Below are 15760 nucleotides of genomic sequence, written 5' to 3'. Positions count from 1 at the left end.
TGGGTGCCCGCCCCCCCCCCCCATGTTCTTGGGTGTCTGAATGAGGAAGCTGTGGAACTTGGGGAGGAGGGGAGGCGGTTATATAGTGGATGCAGCGGGGGTCTGTGCTCTTATTGGCTTTCTTGCAGCTCCAACAGACGCTTCAGCCTGTCCATTTGCTCCCCCATTTGCCTCAGCATTGCATCCTGCCTCCACTCTTCGTGCTCACTTAATTCTTTCCTGGCCTCTGCCACTGAATGCCTCCATGCATTAAGCTGTGCCCTATCAGTGCAGGAAGACTGCATGAGCTCGGAAATTATGTCATCGTAAGTGCATTTTTTTTGCCTTCTAATCTGCGATAACCTCAGGGATGGAGATGTTAGGGGGAGCGTAGAAACATTCTACGCTTTACGATTCTGGAGGGACTTAATGATCACCTGTGCTGCTGAGTTTGCCACGCTGCCTCAACAGGAAATGAAATTCAAAAGTTCCTGGGGCTTTTCCTGTGTACAAGGCTAGTGCATCGGAGTTCAAAGTCCCGTCCAGAGTGGTCACAATGGAGCACTCTGGGATAGCTCCCGGAGGCCAATACCGTCGATTTGTGTCTGCACAACCCTAAATTCGACCCAGCAAAGTCTATTTTAGTGCTACTCCCCTCGCCAGGGAGGAGTACAGAAGTCGATTTTAAGAGCCCTTTAGGTCAATGGAACGGGGTTGGTTGTGTGGACACATTCCTTTTTAAATCAACCTAACATGGCTAAATTCAACATAACCCTGTAGTATAGACCAGGCCTATGTTAACATAAACAGTGAAAAGGGAGTGGGGTGGTCATCCTTTATAGCAAACATATTGCCAAAAATTGGCACAGGCATCTTCCTTCTCATTACTTGAATAAGCGACCCTTTCCACATTTACTACCTCCTTTGACTATTTATCTTTTTACCATTTACCTTTTAACATTAGCAAGTCTCCTGAAATATTTTGCATACAATTACTCAGGTTCTGTGGGGACAGCGGAGGGTAGCCTCAACCATGGGTAATATTCTAATTCATGCTGGTACAGTGAAAGAGAGAAAAAATTTTAAATCCACAGGATTAAACCTGAACAAAGGAAAGGAAGTGACAGAGGAAGCAAAAGACCTATGTGTACTGATTGATCACAGGATGACTATGAGCTGTCAATATGATGCAGCCATGAAAAAGGCAAATGCAATCCTAGGATGCATCAGGCAAGGTATTTCCAGTAGAGACAGGGAAGTGTTAGTACCATTTTACAAGGCACGGGTGAGACTTCATCTAGACTACTGTGTGCAATTCTGGTCTCCCAGGTTTAAGAAAGATGAATGCAAAATTGAATAGGTGCAGAGAAGGGCTACTAGGATGATCAGAGGAATGGAAAACCTACCTTATGAGAGAAAACTTAAGGAGCTTGGCTTGTTTGGCATAAACAAAAGAAGGCTGAGGAGAGATATGCTTGCTCTCTATAAGTACATCAGAGGGATAAACACCAGGGAGAGAGACGAGTTAAAGTGAGGGCCAGTGTTTCCCCAGAACAAACGAATATAAACTGTCCATCAGTAAGTTTAGGCTTGAAATTAGATGAAGGATTCTAGCCATAAGAGGACTGAAGTTCTGGAACCGACTTCCAGGAGGAGTAGTGGAGGCAAAAAATCTAACTTGTTTCAAGATTGAGCTTGATAAGTTTATGAAGGGGATGGTCTGATGAGGTTGCCTACAATGGCATATGGCTTACTCACAACTACTATTAGCAAATATCTGGAGATGGGGATACTAGATCAGGTGGACTCTGAGTTGCTACAGAGAATTATTTCCCAGGTGTCTGACTGGTGGGACTTGCCTTATTTGGGGTAAGAAAGGAATTTTCCCCCAGGGTAGATTGGCAGAGACTCTGGTGTTTTTTTCACCTTCCTTTGCAGCATGGGGCATGGATCACTTGCTGGTTTGAACTAGAGTAAATGGTGGCTTCTCTGTAACCTGAAGTCCTTAAATCAAGATTTGAGGTTTTAGTAATTCAGCCAGAGGTTATAGATCTATTACAGCGATCGGCAACCTTTGGCACTCAGCCCGTCAGGGAAATCCTCTGGTGGGCTGGGACGGTTTGTTTACCTGCAGTGTCTACAGGTTCAGCAGATCGAAGCTCCCACTGGTTGCGGTTTGCCGTTCCAGGCCAATGGGGGCTGTGGGACGTGGTGGCCAGCACAACCCTTGGCCCGCACTGCTTCCTGCAGCCCCCATTGGTCTGATACACCAAATCGCAGCCAGTTGGATCTGCAATTGGCCAAACCTGCGGATGCTGCAGGTAAACAAACCATCTCGGCCCACCAGCGGATTTCCCAGATGGGCCGCATGCCAAAGGTTGCCGATGCCTGATCTATTACATGAGTGGGTGATGAGGTTCTGTGGCATGCAGTGTGCAGGAGGTCAGACTAGATGGCCATGATGGTCCCTTCTGGCCTGAAAGTCTGTGAGTCTATGACCAACACCAGACAAATGATCTAGGCCAGAGATGAGATTTTACCAGGATAGAGACACTCTAAGAGATAGGAAAGTATTTGAATACTTTGGGAAGCATTTATTAGCTCTGTCTGCAATGCCACAACCCTGACAGGAGCTTTTACAGTCTGTAATATCGTGCTTTCCAAATGAATGATTTTTCTGGATTTTTTGTATCAGTGCCTAAGAGTATATAGAACTGCAGTCAGCCTTGTTATACTCCTGCTTAACATATATGAAGTTACAGTTCTGCTTATATACTGTATGTATTTGGTAACAAACCACAAATAAATATGCAAAACTTCTGCTTCTAGCACATCTATGTTCTGCTTAGCTATAGAGGACCATTCCCTAGCCCTTAAATTAAGCACAGGGAAGAGTTCCCTCTTGTGGCTGGATAATATTACTACAAATTATATAATTATTCTTCCTTTCTTTTGGGTTGTAATTTAGATTCCATGGAATTAACGGACCACATGATGGTGTGGTATAAAAGTTTATCAATATGAGCATGGGATGGTAAGTAAACAGTGAAGCTGAAAGTGAGTTATATAGGTCATTCGAAAAGAGTGTCAATGAGGCCTATATCACAGCTCATCTTACAGGAAAACTATTTAAAATTTAATTTATACTATTTATTTTTATGAACATTTATTAAGGCTACTTTTGTATCTCCTTCCTTCTCTCTCTGCCCCTCCCCCTCCCCACCTCCACAGCTGTAAAGCCAGATGCCTTGGTGACCATGGCCCATATCCTTTGAAGATCTGGGTCTATGAGTACAAATGTGCAGGACTGAAAAGGAGAGGAAAATATTAATATATTTAAACATCTGAAAAATGACCTACAAAAGCTTTTCTATGTATAAAAATGTCATAACTTTAGAGTCAGATATCTTGGTACCTTCTAGGGACAGAAACAAGTCCCACATATCCGATTAAGAAGCTGGAGTCTCTCCACCCCTACCCCCCTTTCGAGTAGTTTGAAGCTTCCATTTCTAACATTGCAGACGTAATATATTACACCATAAACCTGTTGGTGATTCTCTTTTAATGGCAGCTACTTAAAGTTGTTTAGATCTTTGGAAAGTTTAAAATAGTTCCTGGAGAAAATGGAATTGGGGACAGAAAGCAGGTGTGGCAATCAGAGGTGCATGATAAATGAAAGCTAAGGCATGTGAATTGAAACAATTATCAGGTGGGCTAGAAACTGAATTATTTGGGTGTATACCTGATAACCAGGTTAAAGTAAGTTTTTTTGGCAAGAAATGGATTTGACTTTGTCAAAAACAGTAGGTGTTCCAAACTTGTGAAAACTCTGCTTCCCACATAAAAGTATTAGCAAGCAAGAAAAAAAGTGCATCTAATAAAAAATGCATACGATGGCATTTAGACAGAGAATACAAAGCTTAAACAAACTGCATATATTAGATTTGGTTGAAATAAAAGCAGAGGCAATCACAAAAAGAAGCAAAGGTGTTCAGCACCAGCAATACAGGCAACCATTTTGCAAAAGCATGCTGCTTTCAGCACCAATTGCAAAGAACTCCAAAAGCAAATTACATTTATAAACAAAGGACAAAGCTCTGATAATGGAGAAACTGATGTCTTCTTTTTTTTTGCAAGGGGGGTGTCTTAATATGTTTACAAAGCAGGGTAGTACATCAAATTAGGTTGTGACTTAAATTATCTAAAAGTACATTTCAAAAACAGTACTGAAACTGTCTGCAAGAAAATCATTGCCAGCATATGCAAAAAGGTAAATGACCCTCAATATTAAAATAAAAAAATAAGTTTATTTAATTAAGTAGGTGTAAAATGAGCCTCTGAGCAATGCAACAGTAATAGGTCTGCATAGGGACAGATCACTGATTGGGGCGTAACATTTTTTTTTCCTGGCTTTAATGCTGTGTAGGGCTTCTAGATAAAATGTCCTTACTGTGCTTTAAAAATGTTAAAATGGAATGTTAAAACCATTAGTTACAACCTGTTTAGGAAGGAAAGAATGGGTAAAAGAGCTGTAGGAAGGTGGCACTTTATATTAAAGACACCATTACCTGCTTTAGTGTTGTTGCTAACTCAGAACTGCAAAAGTGTTGCCGACACAAAGTGCCCGAGGGGGGCAACAGCGGGGTTCATCGCCCGGTGTGCACAGCACCAATGAACACACCAAGGTGGAGAAGCAAACAAAAAGTTTATTTGAGATCTCAAAGCGATGCAAGGAGACTGATGCCTCAGATCAAGCACACCTACACAAGCGGCTTTTCCCTTTTTATAAATTTTTTTTTCCTCTTTCTTCTTTCTCCCCTCCCCCTCCTCCCCCTGTAGCAGTTACGTAAGCGCAGGTGCATTAAGAAATCTTGGCCGCGGCAGCTCGTTAGTAAGTTTTCCTTCTGCAAGTTATCTTGTCCTTCTGCTAAAGGTGCACAGGCCTTATCGCTACTGCTTTAGACCGGTTTGGGCTGTGCTGCAACTGATAACTTACTGCTACACATTTAATTTCACAGCTGCTAGCTTTCTAGATCAAGCAGAGTTCAACATGGAGGAGCTTAGGTTCACTGAGGCCTAGATTTGTGCCTAATGACACCAACAAACGGATCACTGTGCTAACTAGAAAGGCCCTAAAGCTGCGAGGGGGTGTCCTAGCAGGAGTTAGGGTATGTCTATACTGCAGCTGGAAGCGAGCCTCCCAGCCCTGGTCGGCAGACTCAGCTAGCTGGACTTGAGCTAACCTGCTAAAAATAGTAGTGGGGATATTGCACTTTGGACTCTCAAGCCGAAGGATTGGGTTTGAGAGCCCAAGCCCCAGTGTCCACACTGTTCTTGTTAGTGTGCTAGCTCAAGCCCTGCTTGCATGAGGCTGTTGACCAGGATGGGAGACTCGCTCCCAGCTGCAGGGTAGACATAACCTTACAGGGCACCAAATCAAACTATAGACCAGGAGGTGTTATTTCTTAAGCACTTGTCTGTGCTGTATTGAAAGAAAAATTGTGGTGTTATGTGGGACTTCAATTTGGGAGACATATTCTGGAGGTCTTGTGTAGCCAGTAATAAAACATCATTAGAGTTTCTAAAATATTATAGATTATTTTCTAACACAAAAGGTATTGCACACAACACTAGGTAACACTATTTTGGACCTTGTTATTATGGATAAAGATTAATTGATCTCTGGACTGGAAGCTGGTGGTTGCCTAAGTACCAATGATCATTATGTGATTACATTTTGTTTGGGCAAACAGAGAACATGTCCTGATTCCATCCATTATGGGCAAACAGAGGACAGTCCCAAACAGTAATATGTATATTTAGGGCTTCACAAGGACTAATTTTCCAAAGATGAGGAAAAATTTAGACAGAAAAATATGTATGATAACTGAGAGTTGTTTAAGAAAAGTTTAGTAGATGACCAAAAAGCCATAATTCTACAGTTGTGAAAGAGGATAACTTTGGTTAAAAGATCATCCTGGATGTGAAGTCAGGAAGGAAATTTCCCCAAGTCAGATTGAGGGTTTTTCACCTTCCTCTGCAGAATAGGTCACAGTTCATTTGCTAGAATCATCTTGGTATATCTCAAACAATTCATAGAATATTAGGGCTGGAAGGGACCTCAGGAGGTCATCTAGTCCAATCCCCTGCTCAATTCAGGACCAGTCCCCAGACAGATTTTTACCCCAGTTCCCTAAATGGCCCCCTCAAGGATTTAACTCACAACCCTGGGTTTAGCAGGCCAATGCTCACAGCACTGAGCTATACCCCTGATACTGCAGGGGCCAGGGCCGGCTCCAGGGGTTTTGCCGCCCCAAGTAGCCAAAAAAAAAAGCCGCAATCGTGATCTGCGGCAATTCAGTGAGAGGTCCTTTGCTCCAAGCGGGACTGAGGAGCCCTACGCCGAATTGCCGCCGAATACCTGAAAGTGCCGCCCCACTCCGGAGTGGCCGCCCCAGCACCTGCTTGATAAACTGGTGCCTGGAGCCGGCCCTCGCAGGGGTCTCTGGGATTAGTGCACCTCAGTCCCTTGTGTTTGCTTCTCTAGTGCATGTCACTCGAGGTCGGTAGTACTTTGGTCTAATTTTGATCGTTGGGTGTGGTGTGCAGGTGCTGGGTGGTGGTTAGTGGCCTTATGATATACTAGAGATCAGACAAGATGATCTGATGGCCACTTCTGTCTTTAAATTCCCTATCTCTCTGACTCTTTATCTATACTGCCACTTTACAGAGCTTCAGCTTTCTTGCTCAGGGGCGTGGAAAAAAACCAAGCCCTAAGTACTGCAAGTTTCAGTGTTGTAAAGTGGCAGTGCTCCCAGTTCCCAGTGCTGGTAACTTCTCCCCTCTTGCCACGACTACACGACCATGTTAAAGCACTGCCGCAGTAGTGCTTTAACGTTGACAGTGAAGACATACTCTAAGAAGATAAATGAAGGACACAATTAGAAATAAAAGACCAATATATAACAAATGGAAAAGGGGGGATATAGATAGCAATCAATATAAATTAGAAGTTAAGAGAGAGAATTGAAAAGGAAAAATTCCATGGCTGATGCACCTAACCACAATAACAAATATTTTAAATTGTGAAATAGATCCATGACTGAGCTCCACAGGTTGACTGTGCATTGTGTGACAAAATACTTCCTTTTGTTTGCTTTAAACCTGCTGCCTATTAATTTCATTTTGTGACCCCTAGTTCTTGTGTTATGAGAAGGAGTAAATAACACTTCTTTATTTACGTTCTCCACACCAGTCATGATTTCATAGATCTCTATCATATTCCCCACCCCCTTAGTCTCTTTTCCAAGCTGAAAAGTCCCAGTCTTATTAATCTATCCTCATATGGAAGCTGTTCCATATCTCTAATAATTTTTGTTGCCCTTTTCTGAACCTTTTCCAATTCCCCACCATTTTTTTTAGATGGGGTGATCACATCTGTACTCAATATTCAAGATGTGGGCATAGCATGGATTTATATAGAGGCAATCTGATATTTTCTGTCTTCTTATCTGTCCCTTTCTTAATGATTCCCAACATTCTGTTTGCTCTTTTTGACTGCTGCTGCACATTGAGCGGGTGTTTTCAGAGAACTATCCATGATGCCTCCAAGATCTTTTTCTTGCGTGGTAACAGCCAATTTAGACCCCATCATTTTATGTTTTCCAATGTGCATTACTTTGCATTTATTAACATTGAATTTCATCTGCCATTTTGTTACCCTGTCACCCGAATTTGTGAGATACCTTTGTAACTCTTCGCAGTCTGCTTTGCACTTAACTATCTTGAATAGTTTTGTATCGTCTTCAAATTTTGCCGCCTCACTGCTTACCCCTTTTTCCAGATCATTTATGAATATATTGAATAGGACTGGTCCCAGTACAGACTCCTGGTAGACACCACTATTTATCTCTCTCCATTCTGAAAACTGACCATTTTATTCCTACCCTTTGTTTCCTATCTTTTCAACAGTTACCAATCCATGAGAGGACCTTCCCTCTTAACCCATGATGGCTTACTGTGCTTAAGAGTCAAAGGCTTTCTGAAAATCTAAGTATACTATATCCATTGGATCCCCCTTGTACACATTCTTGTTGACCCTCCCCCACCCAAAGAATTCCAGTAGATTGGTGAGGCATGATTTTCCTTTACAAAAATCATTTTGACTGTTCCCCAGCAAATCATATTCATCTATGTGTCTCACAGTTCTGCTCTTTCTTAGTTTCAACCAGTTTGCCTGACTCTGAAATCAGGCTTACTCGCCTGTAATTGTCAGGATCACCTCTTGGAGCCCTTTTTAAAAATTGGCATCACATTAGCTATCCTCCAGTCATTTGGTACAGAAGTTGATTTAAATTATAGGTTACAAACCATCATTATTAATTCCGCAATTTCTCATTTGAGTTCCTTTAGTTTTGAAACGTCTGACATTGATTTAACTTAATTCAATATTAATTAATTTAAGCAAACTCAACATACACTAGATTTAAAGTGATTTAACAGTGTCAACAGAGGGGCTTTTGCACTCACCAAAATTGGTTTACAAACTGGTTTTGGTTAAGTCAGTGTAACTCCATGTTTAGATGAGGCCTAGGATCAATTTGAAATGGTGCAATAGATCAAAATTAATGAGCACTGACTGTCTACTGCCAAGGTATTATAAAATGTTTATCTTCTAATGGTTAAAAAGAAAAATTGTCCCAATCTAGCCTAGCATTTGTGGAATCATTATTTTAATTCAACCAGATTCTTTCCATATGGACAGGGACAGCTCTGGCTTTTTTTGCAGCCCTAAGCAGGGCAGTCAGTTGGTTCTCAGTGGCATGCCTGCAGGAGGTCCCCAGTCCTGCAGATTCGGTGGCTTGCCTGCGGGAGGTCTGCCGGTCCACGGCTTTGGCATACCTGCTGCTGAATCACCACCAAATCTGCCCGACCGACGGACCTCCTGCAGGCAAGCTGAAGGCTGCCTGACTGCTGCCCTCGCAAGGAGCAGCAGGGTGCCCCCTGTGGCTTGCCACCCTCAGGCACTGGCTTGGAGCGCTGGTGCCTGGAGCCGCTGCTGTATATGGACCTCCCTGCAGGGCCACCCTCTGTGTCATCTCTGAAACACAGCTATTAGGAATGAGAGTGTTAGCTGGGACTGATTATTGGTGTTTACACCGCTGTACATTTTATTTCTGCCTTTATATAGTGCTCTAATCAAGCTATTTTCGAGCAGGATTGGCTAGCTGATAGTCTGCTAAATAAATAATGGATAAAGGGTTTTGCCGTTCTTTTAAAACATTAAAGCAAAGGGAAAGTAGCCTGCAGCCACAGAGGGGAGCCTCGAGAGCCCGCAGTGACGTGGCCATGGGAGCAGCCTCCTGAAATGATATTAGGAAACCTAGATCTTCTGAGTCGCCGTGGTGGGAAAGTGCTCAGAACTGCGGCCGAATATCTCATTCAGGTGGCTGCATTAACAGAAGCTTCATATTTCTGCACTGTTGCCAACTGCTTGGAAATGTACAGAGATACGAAAAACCCCGGGGAGAAAGATTCCGCCCCACACACCTTGGGGAACTGGTGAACCTGGTGCTTGTCAGTTTAAATATTCAAGATGTTTATGACTCTTCGCCTCTAGTGTACAGTAATTCTGGGCTCCCTGTCTCAGGGCCCATAAGCAATGGAACTGACCGGGGCACGCGCGCGCCCCGAGTCCTGCTGTGAGGCAGTGTCTGGCGGGCTCTGCGGGGGTCCCCCTGCTCCACTCGCAGGGCAGACCCCCAGAGGGTTGCTCTCTGTTAGGCTGGCATTCTGCAGTATTCGCACAGATACAGCCGAGGAGCTCTCTGCTCACGGGACCATCTATCCTGCTCAGAGAACTGCGGAGGAAGCACTTGCAGAGGCGGCTGCGCAAGCTCAGTGCAATCTCACTGCGTCTCAGGCTCCCACTTGGCAAGAAGCCCAGAAATCCCCTAGACGGGAACCTCGGAGTAAATGGGGTTTCTGCCTGGAGTCTCGGGGGTGATGTGCACCGAATCCCTGGGCTGAAGGGCGCGAATCCTTCCCCCCCCTCTCCCCGCGGCGGTAACTGGCGTTAGATCCAGATGCGGCGCTTAGTCACAGCTGGCCTGGCCCTAGGCACCAGGAGGCAGCACTGAGCCACTTATTTATAATTCCCCGAGATTCCCAATATTTTGCATCATCAGGAAATTCCCTTTCGCTAGACGCTGCAGCCTCTGCAATGTGTGCACTGAGGGCGCCGTGCAGCCCTGAGCCCAGCAACATTTCTCCTGGCAACGCGCGGGGCTCTACAGCTGAGCTGGAACCGGCATGCTGAGGCACTGGTCAATGCTTTCAGCCTCAACCGACTGGATAAAGTGCAGCCGAGAGCTCTGGAGACGGGAAGGACAGGAAAGCCCCCATGTACACTAGGGCATCCTCCATGACGTGCAATCAGAGTCCTACAAGACTGCACAGAGGAGAGAGAGGGATGTTTGGTCTCCTATTCGCGCGGCACAAGATGTAGGGGGTTTGTGGCCAGGGCTCGGTCTCCATTGGTCTAACAGGGTACAGTGCGCCCCCGCTCTTCCTTGTGTAGGGGACACGCACCTCCAAGCCCTGCCCCAGGAGCGCCTCTCTTCTCCCGGCGCAGCCAGCTGGAGTAGGATGCTCGTTGCAAAGCCCAGGCATCCCAGAGATTCCCCTTGCCTGGACCAAGCTGCTCCCACTCGGGGCAGACTGACAGCGCCAGGGAAACCTCCCTTGCTCTCGGGTTGTTAAATAGGCAGCGCAGGCTGATCAGTCAGACACCCGCTGCACCTGTCATGTGAATGCCAGACGCCGAAGGGCACCAAAGGGCGCGATTCCGAGCGAAAGGAGCAGGGAAACAGGCAGAAAATGTGCTAAACACAAAATGAAATGGGGGTGGGGGGTTGTTGCCTAACTAGGGGGGTAGGAAGCTCTGGTCTGTGCAGTCTGCCACGTCACAACAGGCCCCATCCGCACTTCCCGCTTTGAAGGGTGGGCTCCACTAACAGTTAATACTGGGGGTCTCTTCCAGCATAGATGCTGAAACTGGGGGGGGGGGGGGGGGGGGGAAAGGGCTGCTGCACCCCATGGCTGGAAGTGGTTTCCATTATATACAAGTTCCCAGTTTGGTTCAATAAAAAGAACAGGAGTACTTGTGGCACCTTAGAGACTAACAAATTTGGTTCAATGGCTCTCAGCACCCTCCACTATATAAATTGTTCCAATTCCTCTGTGTTCCAGTGCCCCAGTTTCAGCGAATCCTCTTCCCAGGGCACTCTACAGCCATTCCTGGAGCAGATCAAGTGCCCAAGCAAGGTCTGTTATACCCCTGCCAAAGCCTTCACGCCCAGCCCGAGAACAGGCGACTCTACAGGGCTGAAATAAACGCAGGAGCTTCTCTTCCTTTCTCTCATTTGCCTCGCTCCCCTGCCCGCCTGGTTCACCTCTCTCCACCGCCTCCCGGAGCCGGAATCGCCATATAAGGAGCAGGAAAGCTCACACCGGAACCGGGACTTATAAGGCTGTTTCCTTATATGGACTCTGCTGCCGGGGGCTTCCGGCGGCCTGGGCTGAGGCGGTGACGGGGACCCGAGGAAGACAGCGGCGGGGGGGGGGGAGTCGTGCGCTGCCCCCCAGAGAAACCTAGCGATAGGGTGACGGGTGGGTGTAGGGCCCATAGGGCGGGCGCGGGGCTCTTGTTCCTATCTGGGCTAGGCCCCCTCCACGCGGCTTTCCCCAGTGCCAGCTACTGACGCCAGGCTGGGTCTTCCAGCCTGACTCCATATAAGGGTTTCCTGTCCGCCATATATGGCCATGTACGTCATGGCCGGGGCGGCCCGCAACTGGTGGGGATTCGATATATAGGGGCGGCTCTAGGGCGGGCGAAGAGCTGATTGCTTCCAGCGGGCAGAGCCAGGGGGAGCCCCGGGCCGAGCGCTTATAGCGGGCAGAACCAGGGGGAACCCGGGGCCGCTGGGAAGGGGAGCCTGCACATTTCGAGCCCAGCAGCAAAACGCGACTGGCGCTTCTGGCCGGCCGCCTGGCCCCTGGTGCGCAGCATCCCTGTGTCCCCAGGCAAAGCCCACTCTCCCCATGGCCGCGGCCAAGGCGGAGATGCAGCTCCTACCCCCGCTGCAGATCTCTGACCCCTTCGGCTCCTTTCCACATTCGCCCCCCACCATGGACAGTAACTACCCCAAGCTGGAAGAGATAATGCTGCTCAGCGGCGGAGGTCCTCAGTTCCTCACCTCCAGTGGGGCCCCTGAAAGCAGCGGTTTCAACCCCGCTGGAGAGCAGCACTTCGAGCACCTCGCTGCAGGTAAGCGACAGTCTCTGTCCACAGGGGGTTGTGAGTGGGAGCCTGGGGTGGGGACACTCGGTGGGAAATGCCCCCTCCCCCGTCCGAGCCCTTGCTTCTCGGGAGCTCTAGTGGGGCAGGTGCAGTTTGCTCGGGATTCCGCCGGTAATGATGCATCAGCCTTGCTGGCTGTGCTGCGCTAGGGGGATTCTCTCTACTTGCGTCAGCTGCTCTTAGCGATGGGCTTTCTGCTGTTGGAGCGCTGCCAGGAGCGCGCTGCAATATGGAACGCTAAATTTTTAATTAGCCCGGGGGGGATAGGGGTAGCCCCGTTGGGGCCGGGCAGGACTAGCCCGGTGGGGAGGGGGATAGCCCCGTTGGGGCTGCAGCATCTCTTGGAAGTAATGGCTACTCTTCTCTTTTCAGACACATTTCCCGAGATCTCTTTGAACAATGAGAAATCCTTGGCAGAAACCAGCTATCCCAATCAGACAAGCCGGCTGCCGCCTATAACCTACACGGGCCGCTTCTCTCTGGAACCAGCCCCCAACAGCAGCAACACCCTCTGGCCAGAGCCTCTGTTCAGCCTTGTTAGTGGGCTGGTGGGCATGGCTAACCTACCCACTTCTACACCTTCTTCATCACCAACCTCCTCTTCCTCACAGACCCCGCCTCTGAGCTGCTCTGTCCAGGCCACCGACAGCAGCCCGATCTATTCAGCGGCACCAACATTTCCCAATTCTAGCTCTGAGATTTTCCCTGAGCAGCAAACCCAGTCCTTCCCAAACGCTCCCAGTACCTCTCTCCAGTACCCTCCCCCGGCTTATCCGGCTGCTAAAACCAACTTCCAGGTGCCAATGATCCCGGACTACTTATTCCCCCAGCAACAGGGGGAATCTCTCAGCCTGGTCCAGGCTGATCAGAAACCATTTCCAACGCTAGAAACCAGACCCCAGCAGCCCTCTCTCACACCTCTCTCCACTATCAAAGCTTTTGCTACCCAGACTGGCTCCCAAGATCCGAAGACGTTAAACACTACCTATCAGTCCCAGCTAATCAAGCCAAGCAGGATAAGAAAATACCCCAACCGACCTAGCAAGACTCCTCCTCACGAGAGACCCTACGCATGCCCAGTGGAGTCCTGTGACAGGAGGTTTTCCAGATCTGATGAGCTGACCCGGCACATTCGGATTCACACAGGACAAAAACCTTTTCAGTGCCGTATTTGTATGAGGAATTTCAGCAGAAGCGATCACTTGACCACTCATATTCGAACCCACACCGGGGAGAAGCCATTTGCCTGTGATATTTGTGGTAGAAAGTTTGCCAGAAGCGATGAGAGGAAGAGACACACTAAAATTCACCTGAGACAGAAGGACAAGAAAGCAGAAAAGGCAACTCCAGCATCCGCTGCTTCTCAGATTTCCACCTACTCCTCTCCAATGACAACTTCCTACCCATCTCCAGCCACCACCACTTACCCATCTCCAGTGCCTACATCATATTCCTCCCCGGTGTCGTCTTCCTATCCGTCTCCAGCACACACCACTTTCCCTTCCCCCTCAGTAGCAACTACATATCCTTCGGTTACTGCCACTTTTCAGGCCCAAGTATCTACCACTTTCCACTCTCCAGGGATTACCAATTCTTTCATTTCACAAGGATCTTCAGCACTTTCAGAAATGTCATCAGCTTTTTCTCCAAGGACAATTGAAATTTGTTGAGACTGTAAAGACAGAAATATTAAAATAGTTGATTGGTACTATCAGACTGAACAGAGTCTGTCAGTTACTAAAGAATATCATACGTAGCAAGGCCATCCTAAGTTTTCTTTAAACTTCAACTGCCTGAAACAACTACCATTTAAGTTCTCCACTTCTGTCAACAGACTTAATTTGCATGGACAGTGGATATAATTTCAATATAATTTCCCCCCATAAACATTTTATCAAGAAAGGAACTTTTATTAAATACATAGACAATGTAAAATGTACATGTGCCATGGTATGGTTTTGCTTTCCTTTGGGTACTATTGATGATGTGAAAATTCTTCTCGTATTCATATTGTATTATTTGGAGTTAGCAGGCCCATATTTTGTAAATGGTAATTCTATTTTAGTGACTATGCTGTAATGAGTTTTAAACTTATTTGAGAACAGCACTTACTATGTATTCAAGCATGTAAGAGTGATGTTATGTAAATATCACCTGATGAGACATTCATATGACAAAAGTTTGTTTTTAAAGTTACATGTCTTGGTGCCTTTTTGTGAAGCCTTGCTGACGTCATGCATTTGTGTGAATGGATGCTTTGCATCTAGCCTTAAGGTGAAAGGGATTTTATTCAAAGAATGTAAGGGAAACTGGGAAAAAAATAAGATTGAGAAGGAGCTAGAGGACAGAATGTACACACAACTCTCAAATTCTATTTTTGTTACTGAAATGTAAATTTATAAATATATATTCAGGAGTTGGAATGTTGTAGTTTACCTACTAAGTAGGCAGCAATTTTGTATGTTGTGAACATGCAGTTCATTATTTTGTGGTTTATTTTTACTTTGTAATTGTATTTGTTTAAACAAAAGTGACTGTTTAGCTTATAAACACATTGAATGCGCTTTACTGCCAATGGGATACTTGGTGTACAATACCCTTCGGAAAAAGTAAATAAAATATCAAAACAGTGCATTTTTCTTTAAGGCTTGTGTGTGTGGGAAACACGCTTTACCAGTATCCTTGACTCCTTCACCTCAGTTAAAGATCTTTTTTTTTTTTTTTTTTTTTTCCTCAATAGATTGATTGATTGTAACTTCCATTGAACTGAGCTAGGTATCTCTGCCACAGCTCTTGAGATCTCATCTCACTGCAATCTTATTTAAGTAATTGGTGTTAATCTTTAATTCTCATCCTTAGTAAGGAAGAGGTAGAACATTCCTCTTACTATTTGAGAGGAATACAGAGCATGTATCATAAGTTATGTGTACTACCCACCATTTGTCAAATATCTATATAAGCCTTGAGCCTGGCTGCTCACTTAGATGGAAGGGTCATTTGGCTAATTCTGTTTTTGTCAGAGGGTAAATATAGAAGAGAATCTTACTGCTTGACTTCAGTTAAAAAAAAAAGTGAAAAACAAGCATATTGCTTGGATTTATAGCTACTAGTGAATGGGGAGGGGCACAGAATGAGAAGAAGAAAATCATACAAAAGGAGCTGGGCAGATTAGAAATATGGGAAAGTAATAAAATTATATATAGTGTGGAAAATACATTTTGAATATTTGTGGGGGTGAGAATAATTTAAATCAGTCAACTGATAGAAGCCTACTGCTAATAGCAATTTAGCTATGTGTTTGTACCAGAATATACTATAAATGCCAATTTTTCAGAAGGAAGATCCCTCCCAGAGTTTGATGAAAGCAAATATAAAACAAAGCATTCCATTCTGGTCACCTCAGTGCAGAAAAAGACAATG

General features: G+C 45.9%; 1 protein-coding gene across 1 annotated transcript; it reads left to right on the top strand.

Moving 5' to 3' along the window:
- Positions 1–11890: 11890 nt before the first annotated feature.
- Positions 11891–14972, top strand: EGR1 (early growth response 1). Its single transcript, XM_050962344.1, has 2 exons — positions 11891–12307; positions 12713–14972. The coding sequence occupies exons 1-2, from the start codon at positions 12082–12084 to the stop codon at positions 14008–14010; spliced, it is 1524 nt and encodes a 507-aa protein (XP_050818301.1). The 5' UTR covers positions 11891–12081; the 3' UTR covers positions 14011–14972.
- Positions 14973–15760: the final 788 nt, after the last annotated feature.

The sequence above is a fragment of the Gopherus flavomarginatus genome, chromosome 7, assembly GCF_025201925.1.
Source record: "Gopherus flavomarginatus isolate rGopFla2 chromosome 7, rGopFla2.mat.asm, whole genome shotgun sequence".
NCBI lineage: Eukaryota > Metazoa > Chordata > Testudines > Testudinidae > Gopherus > Gopherus flavomarginatus.
The sequence above is the reverse complement of the archived record's forward strand: the minus strand, read 5'-3'. Positions and strand labels throughout refer to the sequence as shown.

What these genes read in the sequence shown, in the direction of transcription:
- EGR1 (XM_050962344.1), top strand. Translation starts at nt 12,082, where the DNA reads ATGGCCGCGGCCAAGGCGGAGATGCAGCTCCTACCCCCGCTGCAGATC. An exon ending in CTTCGAGCACCTCGCTGCAG is followed by an intron (nt 12,308 to 12,712) that starts GTAAGCGACAGT and finishes TTCTCTTTTCAG; the next exon opens with ACACATTTCCCGAGATCTCT.